Genomic DNA, 19993 nt, shown 5'->3' with positions numbered 1-19993 from the left:
CAAGTATGATTTTAAATAAAACAGAAAATGGACAATACAACAGATAACAATTAATTTGTGTGTTCTACGCTTGTCCGACGGGGAATTAGAGCAATTCCCGTCAAGTATTTGCAGTCCTTTGTCCCTCCCCCTCCGCTGTGTGAGTGGTTTAAAGTTTCACTTCCCGCTCTCTGATTGGTCCGTGAAGTTTTCCAGAGGGTTTATAGTTTCGTTGCTCTTGATTTTCTAACGCTCAGCGGCCCGGAGGAGTCTGGAGCGGACGGAAACGTGGAGAGGTGTCCTCTGGTCTCACGCATCGGGGAGAGAGGATGCTGATGATGGAGGTTATCACAAATAAAGTCATTTTAATTTCGTAAAAGGATTTCACTCGCAGAGCTTTAGGACGTCGCACAATTGGAACGAGTTATTTATTTATCTTTATTGGCATCATTTACTCAGCAAAATGTCTGCTCCTGGGATTCGGATTTACACAATTTGGATTTTATTTTTTGCCATTTTTGACGCGGTTTTTTCCAACTATTCTGAGGACCAGTGCAGCTGGAGAGGAAGGCGAGTAGCTCACATCATCTGTTCAACTGATGTTTCTGCATGTGAAAGCATTAAAAACACCTCTCAGCGGTGCTACAGGTGTTTATCATTTCGAGTCAGCCGCTAAAAGACAATATTTATGTGGATGCATCGTGTTGAAACTTGTCATTAGGGTGCAATTAAGATGTTTGCGGTGCTCTGCTGTGTTTGCCCTGCGGGCTGTATGCAGGACTCATGGGGGGGGGGTCTAGACAGACAGGAGACTTTAGGATTAACTCTTAACTCAGCATGGCTTGTATAAGTAGTTAATGAGGGGCATTTTATATTAAATGCATTTATTCTAATCTGCTGAAGAGGATTTTCAGTGTTTCTGTAAGTATTGACCTGAAGATGCGATGTTTGCCCCCTGATTCTGCAGAGCCACCAGCAGGGGGCGCCATATCTGCCTTCATTCACTTCAAAGATCTGTCATGATTTAATGGTTCAGTGTCATTCATGATGAAAAGATTGGGTTGGTTTGACTGATGAGGCGATTCTTTAATTATCCAGCAGTTAATCAGGAGTTGTTCCAGGTAAATAAGCCCAAAGTGTGTCTGATGGACCTGTGAATGACACTGGTTTTTCCTTTTTCTTCCTCCTAACAGTGGACTGTCCCAGCAGCAGGGCAGCGTGGAGCAGATCTCCCTCCACTGCTCCGAGGGCACGCTGGACTGGCTGTATCCCAAAGGCGCCCTACGCCTCAGCCTCTCCCCCCGGCTGCCCTCCGTGGCGGTGGGGCCCGGCGGCAGCAGCTCGGGCCTCATCACGGCCTGCGTCAAGCCATCGGACGACTTCCACGGAGCTCAGCTTTATCTGGAGAGAGACGGAGTCCTGGAGCTCCTAGTAGGAGACCGGCTGGAGTCCTCCCCACCGCCGAGGGTCCGCTGCTTCAGCCGCTTACCGGGGGAGCGGGTGGCTCTCTTCCTGCAAGCCACACCTCACCAGGATATCAGCAGGAGGATCGCGTCCTTCCGCTACGAGCTGAGAGGAGACTGGACCGCTCAGCTGTCACTGGACTCCAACGCCATCAGCATCGAAGGTGAGTCAGCGGCGCCAGAAGCAGCCATGTTGGATGGAGTGTGAGGAGACCAAGGCTCGATCATTCTCAGCTCACTCTACCTATTCCATTAAAGTTATTTTTATATGCAAACACCAAAAGCTTTTATGTTAATTTCACTCTTGTTTAATTTTTCTGACTCCTTGATTCCAAAAAGAAAAACAAATTGTCGTCAAAGTTATTTTTTTCCTTCTGGAAGATCTTGGAACATTTTCAGTTTCAAACATGACTAATCTTGAATGACATAAAGCGATCCCGATGATCCATCCTTCATATCAGGCTTCTTTTTTTTTTGTGGTGGTGGTGGTGGTGGGGGGGGGGGTCGGGGGGTTGGGGCACTTGGGCAGCCCAGTAGAGTGCAGAGGAGGAAGTGGCCAAACTTCCACCAGAGGCGTGCTTTTGGGATTTGGAGAAGGGGCGATGTGGAGTGGGAGTAGGCAGGGGGGTGAGGGGGGACGGGGGGGGGGGGGGGGACAAAAGCACAGTATGTGGGGCTTTCTCCCAAATCCAGAGCCCTTTGAATGGGTACTGCATGAGTATTCTGGGATTACTGCCGTTGCCTAGGCGACAGGGAGGCCTCTGCCCAGCTGAGATGCTCTTCTCTTTTGTTGTGCTGCCTCTCTGTCAGGAGACGTATCCGTAGGAGGGTACCCTCCCCAACGCCTCGCTCTCTCTCTCTCTCCTACACACACACACACACACACACACACACACACACACACACACACACACACACACACACATTTCAGGGTTGGAAGGGGGTTTGCTGCGGACTAGAGAGGGAGGAATCTCATTTATCAAGAGGTTTTCACTCAGGAGAAGAACTTTAAAAAATGCAGGACGTTCTTTCACTTCGGTCACGTGTTTTGTAGCCACTGCTGCAAATCCATTATTTTTCCAGAAAGTTTCTTTTCTAGGGATGAAGTAAGAAAAGTTTTCAAGACTTGGCAAAAAAAATGGAAGATTTTCTGATAAGTGGGATTACATTCCTACCCCCCACCTCCCCACTACCAATCCTTTGCTGCGGTCAAGGACTTTGATGAGGTGTGACCGTAGACACCCTGGAAGACTTTAGGAGTGGAGTTTAATTTGGCCTTTAAATTGTCTGGGGTGGAAGAGTTGCACCCTAAACCTCATCTGGTCCCCCTCCTGCCCAATATAAAAGTAGCAGCTGTCTATTAGAACACACTGCTCACTCTCTTTTGTTGTTTGTCTTTGCAGACATTTAGATCAATATTCACATCCCACATTCCTGCATATGTCTTCTGCAAATGAGATCTTTGATTTCCGAGGACATAGTGTACGCATTAGCATATAGGTGTAGGTTTTCTAACTATTTACAGAGAGCTGTGTGAGGTCACCAACTGACTTGCCCTCTCCTTCCTGTCTTCTTCCTCTCCTTCTCGTCTCCAGATGCCTGCAGACCTTGCAACAACACAGAGATACTGATGGCTGTTTGCACCAGTGATTTCGGTGAGTTTCCTGGTATCACAAGTTGCAAACATGACACGTCAGTCTTCATTACAGCCGGAGCACCACAGTTTCTCCAAATCCTTCCCTCTCAAAAGTGCATCACAAGTGCAAAGGTTAAAGGACAAACAGCAAATCTTTGCATCCTTGAATGCACAGTGGCACACACACACACACACACACACACACACACACACACACACACACACACACACACTGTTGCAGATTAATCCTAACATCACTCCCCTTGAGAAGGAGCAGTGGACTGATCCGTGGGCCTCTGATTGAGCTGTAATGGACAAATCCAGCTGGCAACAAAAGTTAGGATTAGTGAGGGGGCTGGGGTCTTCAATCAGACTTAACCATTAGTTGGTCACTCCTAAAATTGTACCCTGGGCTAAAACCACTCAACATAAAGTGAGATTTACACAAAAAAAACCGCATAGGGTCACATTTTTTATTGTAAAATAAACATAAATGAAATTGAATGTCATTCTCATCCACAGTCATACGAGGTAACATCCGATCAGTGGTGGAAGACGAGAACCTCCGTGCTGCTGTGATCAAGGTCAGCGCTACCCGGGTGTTTCGTCAGAAGTACGCCCTGTTCACCGGGAGCAGTCGCCTGACCAACCAGGGCGAAGTTAGAACTCTTCTTCAATGCGGGGTCAAACCCGGTCCTGGAAGTTTTCTCTTTACTGGCCGGGTCCACTTTGGAGAGGCGTGGTTGGGCTGCGCTCCCCGTTACAAGGACTTCCTGCAGGCTTACACTGTAGCTAAAGCAGCCCAGCAGATACCCTGTGAACTGCCTGTAGACTGAGCCAGAGCTGCAGTAACTCGTCTGAGTTGAGGCTGTACTGTAGGCCTGGCAAAACCCAGCCTGGTTCTGTGTTTGGGGAAAAAAAGCCACAACTGTTGGCTGATGTAGCCATGGCAACACCACTGGAAAACATCTTCCCAAAGGACTGAGGAGTGAAGTGGGCTTTTCCCAACTCCAGTTCAGTGCAATATGTAGACCATGGGTCAGAACTAGAGGGACTGTGGCGTTAGGGACACGGTTGAAATGATTACAACCATCAGGCATTGGGCAGGTTTTATGTTCAGTGTCGCCTTCATGCAGAGAAAAAATGACTGAAAGGCTTTGAGATTGGAATAAATTAGGTCAAGGGAAACGGGAAAATTTAAGAACCACAGACCATTAGTTGGTATCCCAGTGATGATACACTGTAGGTGTATTAGATGAGAATGTTTCAGCAAGGAGATTTTTTTTTAACGGCTAACCCCAAACTGGGGTCATCTTCAGTGTTAATTTTAAAGGAGATTGTAAAAAAAGACAACATGCTATAAATATATTATTTTTGCACTGATAAAGAAAAGGGATTGATCTGGAAGGATGTAATGCTGCAAGCACTGAAAGCCAAATAAAAAGCAACTATATGTAGCATAGAACGACGAGAAATTAATATATGTACAAACGCGAGCGCAGCAGTGGTGAGGAAAGGCTGACGGAGCAGATTTCACAGGGCTTAGAGAATCTAAACCGAACTCTTGAGATTTCTGTTCTGCGATGAGACGTGTTCAATGTGTTTCATTTCGTATTTGATTTAAAAGAGAATTCTGTAAAATGGGATGGAACTGCTGTTGTGTTGTTAATCGCTAAATGGATGACAACAGCCTTTGAGAACTAAGGTCCAGTGTTGTATGAAAAAAAATTTCGCCAACTTTTTGGTGGAGAAACAAACTTATCACTCTGGACTCGGCTCGCTCGGCAAGTACACAAAATATGCATTTAATGTATGGAATTCTGTTTTGTTAAATTGTATATCTGACGTGCACTATATCAACAAGGAGATCGGTTCATACCAAATTACCATGATGTGCTGAAGTGGTATGTCTTACATGTGTACACTGCCAATGTTTTTTTCTCTTTTTTTTGTGAATTTGTCAATATCAATGTGAATGTAAATATGTCAGTAAGAAATTGTGGAAAGCATGAAAACATTTGTGGAAAAGTCAGTATTGTGGATTATTTTTGTGTTTGTCTTCGTCATTAAAATAGACTGTTTTGGATGTATTTCTTTTGTCATGGTTTCAGTCTTGAGTTCATTCTCTGGTCATTTCATGCTCTGCAAACATAATGTGGCCGCTTCATTAATTTATCGGCACTCTCACCCAAAACATCAAGACAGTTTAACCTAAATTAACGTGTCTGGCTCCAAAGGTCTTTTAGGAATTGGCGACCTTTCTCAGAGATAAGTCACTTCAAGGACCCATGAATCACATCTACACAAATGGAATACCTAAGCGACTGAGATTTAGGGAGTATTTAGGGCCCCAAGGGTATTTAAATGGGCAAAGAGTTAGAAAAAACAAGTTGGAATTCTGTTGTCCTTAGCCTCCCATTTTCAGGATTCAGGAAGCAATAAATCGCCTTTAAGGGAGCAGCGTGTCGGACTCGCCTGAGCGGCGGTGCCAGGCAGTCGCTCCCTTCATCCTGCCCACGTGCACGCGAGGCCACAATCAGACCAAACCTCTTCCACTTGAACGTACGCCTTCAGCCTGACTCACATTTTATCTGCGGCAGTAGTCGTCATATCTGTTACTTGTTACCATGGTGCATTTTTTTGCTCCGATGAGGAGCTGCGTGGTAGATATGACGGAATCACCCATATTACTTTTCCCCTCTGATAAATCCACCATCTGTTTCTCCTTCTCCAGAAACAAACTGCACACACCTCGGTGAAAATCTCTGCGTGCAGTAAATCTGCTTGAAAAGGAGCAGCTGAGGGAATTAACATGCTGTTTGAGTTAAATAAAAAAAACCCAAACATCAAACTTTTAGTATTCTTAACATGTCTGGCAGTTTATCTGCCATAGAAACCATAGAGTGAGAGCCTCCAACCTCTCCAGCTATTTACTGCCTCAATACCCCTTTTAAAACATCCCATTGCTGGGGGCCCAAACTGCAGCTCCCTGTGCGCAGAGACACACAATCACATGCATGCATACTCTGGCCCCTTCCCTCTAGTCCATCCGAGGTTACTGGTGCGGGACTGATAAGCCAAAAACAAAGAGAACTCAAATTATGCTCTCTCGCCTAATACTTCATGTGACATTTCGACAAAGCTCAACTTCCTGCATTGTTGTCCTTTCTTTGTGACCCCAGGTTGAACCCCCAAAATTGCAGCCCTGAGGTCAATGAAGCCACAATGAAGTCACCATGACTCAGTGGCTCACACATTAGTGTGGCTCTTGCTAAATAAAACATATTGAGAAGTGGAAGAAGAAGAACACGGATCCTTTACTCTTGTGAAAGTATCAGTACCACATTTTGAAGATGCTCCATTACAACTCCTGCATTTACACATATGGCTATATTTGAAAAAAGAAAAAGTTAAAATATTTCAAATAAAAATACTACCAGTGTATCACAAACTATATTTGACTTAAATTTTCAGAAAAAGGATAAAGTTACATGAAATGTGAATAGTACCTCAAATGTGTACTTGAGTAAATGACCTCAGAAACATTCAGACATTTAACCAGTACTATTTTGAAAATAACAGTAAATGTTTCAATAGATTTTACGAGCGCTAGATCCTGAAAGTATTTTTGCAAGCATCAGTTTTATGATAAACTTCATTGCGATTATACAGAACATCACAAATGCTTGCACAGATTCCTTTAATACTGATTGATTTGCATTTGTTTTATAAAGAACTGCAGAAACACAATGACTCTTCCTCCCTCCACAACCCACCCCCACCTCTCTTTATTCTGTCCTGTTGCGTGGCCGAGCTGAGGTATGGACACGGTGAAGCGGGAAGTGCTCAGGAAAGGAGAATCCAAAGCAACAGAGAGAGTTATCGGGTGTGGACTTCCGTCAGCCCCTGAGGGAGTTTGAGGAAAGTGGCCGAGGACAAAGCTCCAGAGATGAGAGAGCAGTCGGGGGCAAAGTGCTCCTGGACACTCCCTTGTAGGTCTGCACCACAGCCCCCGTCACCTAATGCACAGGTCATCAGTTCCCAGCAGAACGTCTTCCTGTTATCCAGCTAAATAAAGGTGGACACACTTGATATTTTCCGCCACAATTTCTGTTACTGCCCTGGAAAATTTGATCACATCAAATCACATCAGACATCAAAACATCCCATCACATTACAAAAGTAATGCCTTGAGGACTTTACGTAACACGGTCTCTCACACTTCTTCTTCTCCTGGATCTGCTACCAGAAACATTTTTTTCAATGTCTAATCTTTCCTCCAGCTTGGTGCACAGCTGCTGTGTGTTTCTGCTGTGGTGGATCCAAACAGAGGTTGGGATGCTCTGACACACACTTGACGCTGTCTGTTTCCCTGCTGCTCTCCTTCGCCAGTGAATCACTCTTGTTTCTCAGCAGTAGCTGACAAAATGCTGGCTGATCAATATGTTGACTTTTTTCATTTAGCTTTCCTTTCAGAAACGTCCAGATGAGACACAACCTGCAATCCATGCAACCATTTCTTTCCATCAAGCAAACACTTGTGGCTGAATGGATGCATTAAATCTGCACTTAAGCAAGCTCTTGCATCCATTCTGATTAACAACTTAAAGCTTCTTCTTCTTTTCTTTTCGGCTTTTCCCGTCAGGGGTCGCCACAGCGAATCAGTTGCCTCCATCTAACCCTGTCTTCTGCATCCTCTTCTCTCACACCAACTACCTTCACATCCTCTCACTACAACTTAAAGCTAAATGGACAAAAAAAAAAGAGATAATTGAACATTAGTGGTGAGATTACTGTTGATTTGATGCACAGGGTTTTATCCTATCTGTAAATTCTGCATGATTAGATTGAAAGGAGTGACTAACAAGCAGCTGTGGATTTCACCATAATTTATTTTCCACATAAACTAATTGTTTCCATACTGGTAATCCAACCCACTGCAGCCAAACATCCGACCAAGTGAGTTCATCCACCTCTTCCTGTGACTCAGTGGCTGTGCACCCTGCCGCCTCTCCATCAGCTCAGTACCAGCTGACACTCATCCTGAAGTCCATGATCACAATTTGGCATTCCAGATTCGCAGCTAACAATTCTGGTTCCCATAACACTCTCACACAGCTGGGAGTGAGGATTCCCAGAGGAAAATATGAATGCTCCCATTTGAGAAGACGCTAACTTGCTAAGCCTGAATGTTTGGGCTTGGAGATAGCATCGGTATTTCCAAGTTTTGCCATTCATTTGATATCTTTTCAAAAATGAAGGTTATTTGGTTCTTATACCATTGACCAATCTATGAAAGAGATTGCATACATTTTTCAACACAATAGGAATGCATGTACTGCTGTGAAAGTATACAGAAAGCAGCAGAAAAGAAGATATAATAGCATTTCTGAGGGGGTGGCCTCTTTGATAGTTTAACAATAAATTAATACATATAAAATCTAATTAGAAATTAATTTTGATTTATTGCTTTTTGATAATTATTATACCTTTTCCTATAAGGTGACTCATATTGGTCTTTCCATAAGTTGCATTTTGCAAAAACTGAGGAATAGTCTTAATGCACAGAGCGGAGGGTAGAGGGTAGTAACATGGTCAGCCCTGAACTCGAGTGGGCAGTCTGGGTGGGTTGAGGGGTCAAAGCAGAATAGAGAACAAGTGTGGAGGAGCGCAAGAGCATGTTTATGTGGCTATGTTATCCCTCTAAAGTACTGAAAGGAGGAGAGCGCGGAGCTCCCTTTGTTCCTCAAGAGCCTGCAGATGGCTGTAATCCCTTCCAAAATGTGCACTGAAAATCAATCAAGACAGGGTGGACATGGTGTATGAAAGTGGAGGCGGGCGGTACATTTCTCAGGGAGGGGTACCCGCAAAGAAACACAAGTTGGGTCAAACCAGCGTCTTTGGTGCTTTCCCGCCAAAAAAAAGTATTGTAAGAAAAGACAGAGGGAATGAATTGCGGCAGCCTCCAAAGAAGATCTGCTCGGTACCCCTCTGTTTGAGACGAACACAGCTGCCATCGCCTTGCCGTGTCCCGGGGCAGATATTGACTGCAGGGGGTAATCCAAAAGAAACCCCTCCAAACACTGACATCATAGCCTAATAAGGCTACTTAGAGAGTCATTGTGGTAGGATGAAGGAAACAGGCAAGAGGTGGATGGATGGAAGGATGGATGGATGGGTGGATGGATGGATGGATGGATGGATGGATGGATGGATGGATGGATGGATGGATGGATGAATGAATGAATAGGATGGATGGATGGATGTATGGATGGATGCTAATTCGCACATAGCATGTACTGTATACAGGTTACTATAACATGGTCACTCTTATATTTAGCATATTAGCTGGTTAACATTTGCTTTAAAGCACTTTACTCGAAGCGAATGGGAGCAACGGTTGTTTTGTGTGTATTTGTTTCTATTCAGGTAAATATGAATTTTGATCTTAAAAGTTGTGCTGGATAATGTTTTGATGACATCTGTGATCGATAACAAAGAAGCAAACCAACCAAAATCTAACATATTTCAGGGAAAGTAGATAAGTGGTTTTTGCGCTGCTTGACACACAGAACGTGACAACAAACGCCAACTGCAGTATTGAAATCTGGCAACAAGTATTTTGCTTGCAGAGTGTCAACAAATCAATCTTTAAAAGCCAAAAATATCAACCTTATTTCGATGGTTGAGGAATCCATACATCCATCCATACATCTTCTAACTGCTTCATCTGCTGTCGTAGGTCACGGGGATATCTTAATTAATAACCTATATGATCAGTTCCTGAGGATAACTATATTTTTTTTTCATTTCCTTCCATTTTCACCTCCAAGGAGAACTTGTTCTACTACAATAACGAGAGATTTATGTGTCTCGTTTCCTGTGGTTCACATCAGTCTTCTGGATTCTGAACCCAAACCCAACCATCAGGACAAACATCTGTTTTGGGAGGACTCCCAACCCTCTCAGTTACCCACCAGGGTTAAAGTTCTCCGAACTAACCTGCCTGTAAAACTATACACTTACACATAAAGGCGATAATCCACCTTTGCTGATCAATTCCATTCTTTCTCTCGCTTCCTCAACCATACCTCTGTGTTTCTCCCAAACAGCCATGCAGAACAACAGCACTGCCCAGCCTAGCCCTTTTACACCACTTTTTTTCCGCCTGGTTTCTTCCTCCTCAAAGTATTCTTGGGTTACCCCCGCTGAGACATATTGCACCGAGCCTTTTGTTCAAATTGTTTATTAAGGAAAGAAGTAGGCAGAAACGAAACTGCCACTCAGAGTGGTTTTGTTAAGGTTGTTATTAGTATCTCCTTGCATTTTACTGTGTAAAACACAGCTTCAGGGCTGGAGCTGTCAAAAGATAAGCCTGGTGTGAAAGATGTCAACACATGATATTTAAGCACTTCTTTTTTAAATGTATGCAGGTGTTCATTTGTTAGTATTAAAGGAAAATACATCACTATGTATAAGGAGTTTCTTTTCAATATGAACTCTAATAATGCTGCATAAGATGATCCTCAAACCCACTGCCTTGCTCAATGGCCAATGGGAATATATTATGTGTTTGTCTAAACGATATGTAAAATAGTTTTACTCCTAGCTCTACTTGAAGGCATTGCCAGACCTTTCTAATACTTTAACAATACAAGACTACTTTCTTTTCTTCCCCTTTGCATGAATCCTTTACACACTTCCCACAGGCTGCGCTGTGATTGAGCGATGCTAAGTGAGAATGCTTTTTGTGTCGGGTTGACAGAGGAGAAAATGAAACTGAGAAACTTGTGAAGCCATTTATGCATCAGAAGTGCTGACAGTCTGGTAGCATGTTTACACTCCAGCAAAGTGCATTCACACACAATGCGTCAGCTCAAGCCGCTGTGGCCCGTCTGATGTGTCAGAAGCTCCAGAACCATCCTCTCCCGTCGCTCTACGCTCATTCCAGGGGAACATGTGCGCTGGAATTCTCCCCCAATTAAGACAGGGATTAACCAGGTCCGCTGTGGGAACCAGCAGAGTGTGGGAAAACAGAGGGCTTGTCCCTCGCTCCTTCCCTCACTGACACTCAGCCTCATTCTCACTTGCTCTTGTTCATGAAGTTGCCTCCCTCCCGTCTTTCTCACCCTTACTGTAATTTCCTCCTCCATTTTCTCACCCTATATTTTGTCTTTTCTTTAAAATTGTCATTTTCGACCAATCAGTTTATTTCTCTACAGCTCACTATGTTTAAATCTCTGCCCCCCCCCCCCAATTTTTTGTTCCCATCCTATCTTTTCTAACTATGCCCACATACTCTTTTATTTTCTCTTCTTTTCTTTCTGTCTCAGCCACCCAGAATCTCCATAGCTTTCAATCCTAATTCTTCAAGGTTTCCTGAAGTGCACGGGGGTCTTCTGTGCTCCCCTCCTCTTCTGCCCCCCACCCCCCCACCCCACCCCTCTTAATGCCTCTCCAAGCCTTCATGCTGAAGGCTTGTCTGGAGGGGAGCTGGGGACTCTCGCATGAATAGTCTGAGACTGTCGGACTGAAAGAGGGACTCGAAAAGACAGCTCATCAGAAAAGAAAAGACAGGTGTCCCAGAAAATAGACACGTCCATCGGTTATGTCAATGCCTATGCATTCATTATTTAAAATCCAACACGAGAGCTGTTCCCAGCTGATCCTGGACCAACCTCAACATGAACCATAATTCATATCGGTGTCATGGGAGAATCCATGAACAGCCCATAAAACATGAATGGGCATTAGCAACGCATCCATGGGAACATCCTGGTTGAACATCATGCTCACATTTCTTTTGTCGCTACACCTCTTTCTCATGATCTTGCGATACTCTCACCATCACACTGGATTCCTCTCCCCACTGCCTCCACATTCCTCCTACCCATTGTCACCTTTTCTTCCTTGTTCCCACTCTCCCTCTCCTTTCCTTGCCTTCCCATAAACCCCTTCCCCGTGCACTCCTCCACACAAGGCTTGTCCGTTCCAATTACAGCAGGGCCATGCAGCCCCCGGCTCACACACATCCCGCTCTCATTAAGCCTGTATCAATTAGGCATTAACCTCCTAAAACAAAGGGCCTCTTGACGGGCGGCTCATCGCAGGCCATGTGAGGTACTTCCTCTGCAGCGCTCCACCCTGCTTCCCATCCTCGGAGTGATACGTTCACCCAACCTCTTTCTCACTGCGCCGACCATAAATCTAATGTGAGCCCAGAGCAGCATCATCAGAACAGAAGAGAGCAAAGAAAGTGTGCATCAGATAGTTTATTTAAGTTGATTAGTTGACAGTTTTGCATCATAATACCAGTAACATTTTTCTTTATAGGTGTCCGATCCTATTGCTTTTTTTTTTCTTTTTTAAACTTTGTTCTTAGATAGGCATAACACTCAAATACGCATACGCAAATCCCAGGAATATTGTGTGAAGCTTCCCAAATGTGACATAAAATACATACAGTATTTTCCGCACGATGAGGCGCACCTAAAAGCCTTTAATTTTCTCAAAAACCGACAGTGCGCCTTATAATCTGGTGTGCTTTATATATGAAAGACTGTTTTCAAATAAGTAATAAGTAATTCATTGAAAGTGAGCCTTATAATCCAGTGTGCCTTATTTATGAAAAAAAAATTGAAATATGGTATTCATTGAAGGTGAGTGTTATAGTCCAGTGTGCCTTACAGTGAGGAAAATACTGTACATTTTAACCCTCATTTAACGCACTCCTGCATCCCCGCAATACTCCATTTCGTCCAAGTCAGATGATGCAGTGTACCACTTGTTATGATTGTGGGTAGTGTGTTTAGGTTGCAGTTTAACATGTACAACAACTACAGTGGCCCTTTGGGAAAAAGTTGATGCAAGCTTTTTGTGAAATCTAGTCTGATGTCACGCTAGGTTGCTCAATCAATCACAGTCCTGTGGCTGGTTGACATTATTGTTGTTCAAAGCGTTTACTTCTATTGTGCTGCATTGTGCTTCAAAGAATAAAGGGCAGCCAAGGGGAACAATCCTATCTGGAGGAATTGTTGCTCCCAAACCAGGAGCTGGAAGCTGAGTCTAATCCAGGTGGGATTTAGAGGCCAAACAAGGTTACTATTCAAATTTTGTCATCCCACACAACCACACAACCCAGAATTAATCGCCGGTATTCCTGATTCATTATAAACAAGACCGAAGGGTTTATTTATTCTAAATGTATCCCCAAGTAATGGCCAGAATGACAGCATTACCAGGTCAATTCTTCTCAGGGGTCCAGGCAGGCAGGTTTTCTCCCGTCCCTTCACTTGTGATATTTTTGGAGTTTGCAAACAAGGGTTAGTGTGGAGAAAATAGAGAACTTCAAGAATGTTAGAGGAGAATATTATTACATGGAAAGATTCTAAAAGCTCATGTTAAAAATCAGACCAGAGCAATCAAAGGCCTATCATATTGGGAATGGATGTTTGCAGGATGATCCCAGTTACATGGAAATGTAAAAGCTGGAAGCTCAAGCATGTGATTTAAATTTTAATGCAGTGATTAAAATTACACATAAAATAATCTTCCTACCATGGAAACAGGTGAAAATGGTGTTCAGTGTGAAAGATCTCTTATCCTGCTACAAACTGAAGTTAAATGTGAACTTTTGTCCAATAATAGTTGAATATAATCAAAAGATTAGACAATCCGTATTTGCATCATAATAGTGAACACATACAGAGGTTAATAAAAACACGCTGTGATGCATCAGACATGAATGTATTTGCCAGATTGCTACTTCTATCCCGTTGCTTGCTTTCTCTCAAATCAGGGTGCGCTTGATTTGTGCAAATGTGCAGATGCCTCTGCAGACACTCTGTCTCTCTATTTGTGTTGGCATAGCAGCAAAAGCCAACCTGTTTTTGATTTTCCCACAGATCTGCCGATGAGAGGAGTGGTCCCCAGCACCCAGGGCCTTGGCACAGTGACTATGTTGGCACAGACCCAAGCTGTAACCCCCACCCCTTTTCCCAGGGCTCTGGGAGTTTAATACATTACTAACAAAATCCCACTTCCCATTCCTCTCAAACCTCCACATGCCCCCCTCCTCCCATGGTTGGCATGCACCCTGAAATGGGGACTGGGGTGACTCACATATGACTGTTTCAATCACTTCTACATTTGCTAGTATTCCCAAAAGTCTTTCATAATTTACGTCTTATCTGCCTGGAAACTTCCTGTAACTTTTTATTTCTAATTTAATTTTATTTGAAGTTCTTTCAAATTTCCAAACCTAAAGTTGTATCAGCTATGGCACTAATGAAAAAGATAAAACCCAGCTACCAAAACATTCCGGGGAAAAATGCAGAGGGTTTCACTGTGTATGGGATTTAAAGGGAATGGATGCCCATTCACTCCAACCCTGAGGTTATAAATATGAACCCTCATTCTGGAAAAAGCCTGGCTTGTTCTCAGCACGGCATTGAGGCAAAGTATTCAGGGGTGTGTGCGTGTCTGGGTAACATGTAATGACATTATTTTCACCAGGGTGACCCCCTCATTGTCACCATGCTTTCTTCTTCCCAGCTCGTGAAATTGACATAAGCTTTACAAACATTCCAAGCATTTTTTTCTCAAGGCTGGATTTCTTTTTTCTTTTTTTTTTAAAAGGGGGTGGGGGTGTGTGGGGTTAAAGAGAGAAATCCACCAATATGAGTAGCACCACCTAGTGATGGTGTAAATGCATGCCACACATATGATCTCCGAAATCTCATGCAAAAGCATCAAATGTTTGTTTGTTTTTTCATTAAAATGTATTTCATGTATTTTAAATTTAATATGATGCCATGTAAAAAATGTTTTATACTGGATTATTTTGTGGTTAATTTTTGTTATGAAGTGATGAATTAGCACATTAGGAACAGCCTGCCTCCTGAATGCCATGCTGTCTACGCAGATGCAAAATCTCCTCCTTATACCTGCAAGCAAGGATTTCTCTTAGTACAATACTCCTCTGTAGGCGATAATTACAAGAATTACAAATCAAGTGATTTCCTGACCTGCAAAGATGATTGTCAATATAGTCCTGCAACTCCAACACCTGTGCCTCGGCAACGGTTGCTCTGGTGATGAGGAGGGCACGCTCCTTCTCAAAGTCCACCTGTATGAAGAAAGGGGAACATCCACCATCAAAAAATAGTTCATCCCTTCATATAAAAGCTATAAAAAGAAGTTATGATGTCATTTATTTGTCAGGGAGAACACAATTTGACCATCCAATGGATGGGAGAGTTTTGTTTACCAGCGTCGAGTCTGGAATCTCCCTCAGCTGTTTCCTCATGTCTGACCAGGGTTCCTCGCATAGCTGCTCCAGGTTTGCTGGCCTGATAATGTTACATATTTCATATTTATATAACACAATCCACAGCTGATGACATTTGTCATTTGGCAAAATACAAAAAAATGATACTTACTTCTGACAGCTTACATTTTTAACAGACATTTTGAGGACAGCCATCTGTAACAGGGAAGTCACGGTGAAGGTCTTGGATGACCAATACAGTCAGAGAAAGCAAAAATTTGGGAACACTAGGCTCTAACCTCATCACTCCCAGCAGATATCTTTACATGGATATCAGGGAGTGATGAGCAAACAAACAGGGAGACAGATGGGAAACTTGCAGCTGTAATAGACAGATTGGGAGGATGTGCATGTTGACAACTGAGGAGAATGAGGCATGTCGTATCTGCAACAGCATGAGTCGACTGCTGGAACAGGCCCACGGTCTTCACGCTTTAAAGTTACACAAAACAATTAGGATATACAGCATAATCAGAATTCAAATGTTTGGTTTAATATGGTTTAATCTAAACCAGTGTCACACGCATCAGCGTTGCAACATGATCTCCATCCACCTCTGCAGATGTAAAGTTTGAAGCCATTATTCCAGTTCATTGTATACAAAACAAACACTGGGTTGATAAGGGAAATACAAAGACACAAAGCAGAATCCCAAAAGACCAAAAGCAAACATTCACCAGACAACACAAAAGCAGATCAATCCACTTCACAGGTGGAAGGCTTATCTGACGCGACCTGCTCCCAGGCCGCCTGCAGCCGACCCTCTAGCCCCGCCTTGTCCTGGCGGAGGTGCTGGAGCTCCTTCTCAGTTTCACCGTGGAGCTCAGTGGGGTCCAGGCTGAACTGCGCTTCCGGCGGTCCAGGGTCAAGACCGCTGTCTGGTTTGGCCACTATCTGCTCCCTCTGAACCCTAAACATTGCAGCGAATCGGTGCGACCAGTTCAAACTATTACTCATATTTGTTGGCACCCTCCTACAGGTTTTTCCCAAATGCAACCAGGTAAATAACATCTCTTCCAGGCAATCTGGTGAATTTGTTAAAAAAATGTTAATTGAACCACACTGTTGTTAACAAAAGAATTAAAATTACACATGTCAACTCTTAAACTAGATTAAATTCATCTTGACATTAATATTTCATTATTTTATACCATCCTAGCCTGAGGGCAGGGATGGCACAACATTTTTAAAAATCAATGTTTTGTTGATTGAATAACTGATTTTGGCCTTTGTTTATTGAAAAAATATAAAGAATTATTAAGAAAGAAAACTTAATTTACAATTTTATTACATCATCTTAGAAAGTGACATCCCTCTTCATCCTAGCTCCTCACAAGTTGAAATAAGAAGCATTAGTTGGGAAACTGTTATGCAGTGGGGTGATGATGTCATATGTATACATTAAATAGGAGAAAATTAGAAAGAATATCCTTATACTTGTCTAAAATGGAAAATACATTAGAAGTTTCACCTGTAGGCGATAATGAGAGCATGATGGGTCTTGGTGATCTTCTGGAGCCTCCTCTTGTAGGAGCGAGCAGCAGAGGCGAGCTGCTCCTCCCTGACCCTGTAGGACGAACGAACATCCTGCAGCATGCTGTGCAAAAATGATCTCAATTTAGACGTTTCTGAAGGTCTTCCTCCTTCTCCAAGTGCATCAATGTATTCCTGCATGGAGGTGCAGATGGATGCATTGTTTAAGATCGCCTTTGTGTTTTTACTTTCATACTTGTTTGAACGCTGGGACTCACAGTTAAGTCCTGCAAATAACACATGAGCCTCACACGGTATTCTTCATTTAGCTGTTTGATTTGAAGTTGCAACCTTGAGTTCTCCTCCTCAACTTCTTTTACTTGGCTCTTAGAACACATCAGGGCCTTGGATAGAAAAAATCCAAACCAGATTGGATAAAAGCAACTTTTGTAACACCATTCCACAGGCTGTGATGTAGTGATCATGTTAGGAATCAGTTGGGAAACATTCTGTAAATCATTTCCTCACCGCCCTCTGCACAGACAGTTCCTGATGGTTGTTACGGATCGCTTTCTTGTTCTCCTGGTGCTCTTTACCCATGGCCACCCTGATGACCAAACACAGGCCCAGCCACAACAGAGTAGTCACCAAAATTCACAGGCAGCCACATCACAAGAGTAAGTAGAGAGACCACAACAAAAACAACAGGCAAAGCCACAGCTTTTGAAACAAATCAAACAGACGACTACAAAGCAGATCTGAATACTGAGACAAACATCCTGTGATGGTTTGAGCTGTTTGATGACTGGAAATAGAAAGATGATTACGTTTCATGTTATTTAGGTTCGGCTCATGAGGAAATAGCAAACATTCACTGGGCCTCACACTTTCTCCTCCAGTTTCTGCTGCTGCTCCTCATAGCTGCTCCGCATTTTCTCCAGCATCTGCTTGATCTCATCTTGGTTTCCCAATAGCTCATGTGAGAAGGCAAGAAGGAGCACAAGGAACAGAAGCAGATGTTAGTTTAATAACGCTGGCCCTCAGTCTCCATTCTCAACAGTGAGTCACACAATTTGTATGAAGCTACTTACGTTTTTTTCCATAGATTTTTGCTCATTGTCCAAAACTTCCAGATCCTCACGCTGTTCAAACAGTGATTTTTTATAAATTTGGACACATAAAATACAAGTTATATAACATTTGAAATTGAATATTCTTTTTAAATGTGTAACCAGGATGATAAATGTAATAAATAATTTTGGAAATGTTAGTTTTCCTCCCAAAGTTCCTTGTGACACACAGTGTTGCTACCAGTTTATAAACGGGACTTGACATGTTCTGGTTCAACTGAGGCTGCATCTGTTGTGTTTAGATCCAAACACAAGATGTCTCATTGACTTTCTTAGAAAACACAGCAGATGTAATCTTGCAAAATCTGTCAAAGAACCACAACAAAAAACTCCAAAATTTCTAGAAACATCAACCCGCTAAATGCATCTAATCATCCCTTCTGCATTTCTTCTACATCTAAAGACCAATAGACAAACCGCCTCACCTTCACCCTGTTCTGTGTCATATGGTCGATCAGGGCTTTCACCCTCTCCAGCTCTCCATGCAGACCTTGGGTGGTGGTCTTCACACTCTGCTGCTGCTCCTCCAGCTGCCTGCTGAGGGCATCCTGAGCCTGCGCCAGCGCCAGCAGCTCAGCACTGAGCTCCTCATTCTGGGCCAGCTCTTTGTCGTGGGCCTCGGCCAGCGTCTGGTAATTCTTCTTCAATTTGACATTCTCCTCTGTCAGGTCTCGGCCACTCTTCTCTCCCGCTTTCAGACATGTCTCAGCCGACTGGAGTTTGAAGAGCAACTTGTTTTGCTCCATCTCCAGTTCTGTCATCACATCATCCTGGTTCAGAATCTGACAAAGAGAAAGAAAGGGATGACCTTAGTGATCCAGGCTTGAAAGAAAGGCAAATCATTTTTACTGGAGCTTCAGCAAAGTCCTCACTTTGGTTTTCAGCTCAAATGTCTCTTCTTCAAACATCTCTCTCATTTTATTAATCTGAAGTTTCTCCTCCACAAGCTCCTTAGATATCTGAAAGGAGAGACAGGAGAACTTCTCCTCTGGTGGTAATACTGGACAGTCACTTAGAGACAATGGCACATGTGTTTCACATTGTTAAATCAGAAAGCAACCAGAGAACACATAAAAACCAGAACAATTGTCACAACGCACATAACTAGTAAGTGCTATTGGTGTTACACCAGTATCATTAAAAGAAAAGGTTGTAACTGTTTGGATATTTATGTATTTACATGATAAAACTTACATGTACATGTATGAATATAGAAAAAAAGAACTTTTATTTGCATATCCAAATTATGAACCAGATTGATTATCCTGGCCGGTTCTTTTTTTTTTCTTGAGGTAATAACTCTACCTTCAGTTTGTCCTCCTCGCTCTGGACCAGCCTGCAGGACAGATCTGTGTTGGAGCTGGCCAGGTGGCCCAGTCTGCCCTCCAGGTAGCCCACTTTGCTGAAAAGACGCTCTGTTTTGTCACGCAACTGCAACTAAAATGAACAGAAATAAACTCTATAAAACAATGAGGTATGTTATTCTTTGAATTTTCCAAACCGTCTGTGAGTTCATAATCCATTAGACAATCTTAAAGTCAGTTTGAAACTTCTACCCAACTCTAACTGACCCATTTCAGGACGTGATGTCGTTCATAGCCGCTGGATATGAATAGTGAACGTATTTTACTTACATTTTCTTCTGTCAGAGCTCGAAGTCGTTCCTGAAGTTCATTTGGGTTGGGCCGGTGGTTTTGTGCTTCCATCTTTATTCACATGTAAACCCACAACTGCCTAAACTAATGAATTACTGTATCCATCAACAATATGGTTTCCATGGCTTCACAACACAGATACCACTGCTGTGGACACTCTTGTTCTCATGCTTTATTTTATACCAGACTCCTAATACTTATAAATAAATTAGGTCTTATTCTCTCCTTGAAATGTCAAATAATGAAACTGTAATGTCCCTTGGGTATAGATTAAAGATTATCAGCTTTCGTTCACAAACATGAACTTCTTATCTCACAACCAAAATCAC

The 19993-nt window shown here is 43.0% G+C and overlaps 2 protein-coding genes across 2 annotated transcripts; one reads left to right on the top strand and one right to left on the bottom strand.

Moving 5' to 3' along the window:
• Window positions 1-244: 244 nt before the first annotated feature.
• metrn (meteorin, glial cell differentiation regulator) lies at window positions 245-5185 on the top strand. Its single transcript, XM_068305191.1, has 4 exons — window positions 245-549; window positions 1173-1606; window positions 3038-3097; window positions 3601-5185. The coding sequence occupies exons 1-4, from the start codon at window positions 443-445 to the stop codon at window positions 3912-3914; spliced, it is 915 nt and encodes a 304-aa protein (XP_068161292.1). The 5' UTR covers window positions 245-442; the 3' UTR covers window positions 3915-5185.
• A 9624-nt stretch (window positions 5186-14809) lies between these two features.
• On the bottom strand, window positions 14810-19715 carry ccdc78 (coiled-coil domain containing 78). Its single transcript, XM_068305190.1, has 13 exons — window positions 19644-19715; window positions 19315-19446; window positions 18882-18968; window positions 18435-18791; window positions 17971-18021; window positions 17765-17853; window positions 17408-17486; window positions 17158-17283; window positions 16878-17074; window positions 16112-16316; window positions 15347-15409; window positions 15105-15205; window positions 14810-15023 (listed from the first exon to the last, which is right to left on the bottom strand). The coding sequence occupies exons 1-13, from the start codon at window positions 19713-19715 to the stop codon at window positions 14960-14962; spliced, it is 1623 nt and encodes a 540-aa protein (XP_068161291.1). The 3' UTR covers window positions 14810-14959.
• Between the last annotated feature and the right edge of the window lie 278 nt (window positions 19716-19993).

This window comes from Antennarius striatus, chromosome 21 (assembly GCF_040054535.1).
Source record: "Antennarius striatus isolate MH-2024 chromosome 21, ASM4005453v1, whole genome shotgun sequence".
Lineage (NCBI taxonomy): Eukaryota > Metazoa > Chordata > Actinopteri > Lophiiformes > Antennariidae > Antennarius > Antennarius striatus.
This window is presented reverse-complemented; position numbering and strand designations above follow the sequence as displayed.

What these genes read in the sequence shown, in the direction of transcription:
- ccdc78 (XM_068305190.1), bottom strand. Translation starts at nt 19,715, where the DNA reads ATGGAAGCACAAAACCACCGGCCCAACCCAAATGAACTTCAGGAACGA. An exon ending in GCTCTCATTATCGCCTACAG is followed by an intron (nt 16,317 to 16,877) that starts GTGAAACTTCTA and finishes TGCAATGTTTAG; the next exon opens with GGTTCAGAGGGAGCAGATAG. An exon ending in ATAAGCCTTCCACCTGTGAA is followed by an intron (nt 15,410 to 16,111) that starts GTGGATTGATCT and finishes AACCTGGAGCAG; the next exon opens with CTATGCGAGGAACCCTGGTC.
- metrn (XM_068305191.1), top strand. Translation starts at nt 443, where the DNA reads ATGTCTGCTCCTGGGATTCGGATTTACACAATTTGGATTTTATTTTTT. An exon ending in CAACGCCATCAGCATCGAAG is followed by an intron (nt 1,607 to 3,037) that starts GTGAGTCAGCGG and finishes TCTCGTCTCCAG; the next exon opens with ATGCCTGCAGACCTTGCAAC. An exon ending in TGTTTGCACCAGTGATTTCG is followed by an intron (nt 3,098 to 3,600) that starts GTGAGTTTCCTG and finishes TCTCATCCACAG; the next exon opens with TCATACGAGGTAACATCCGA.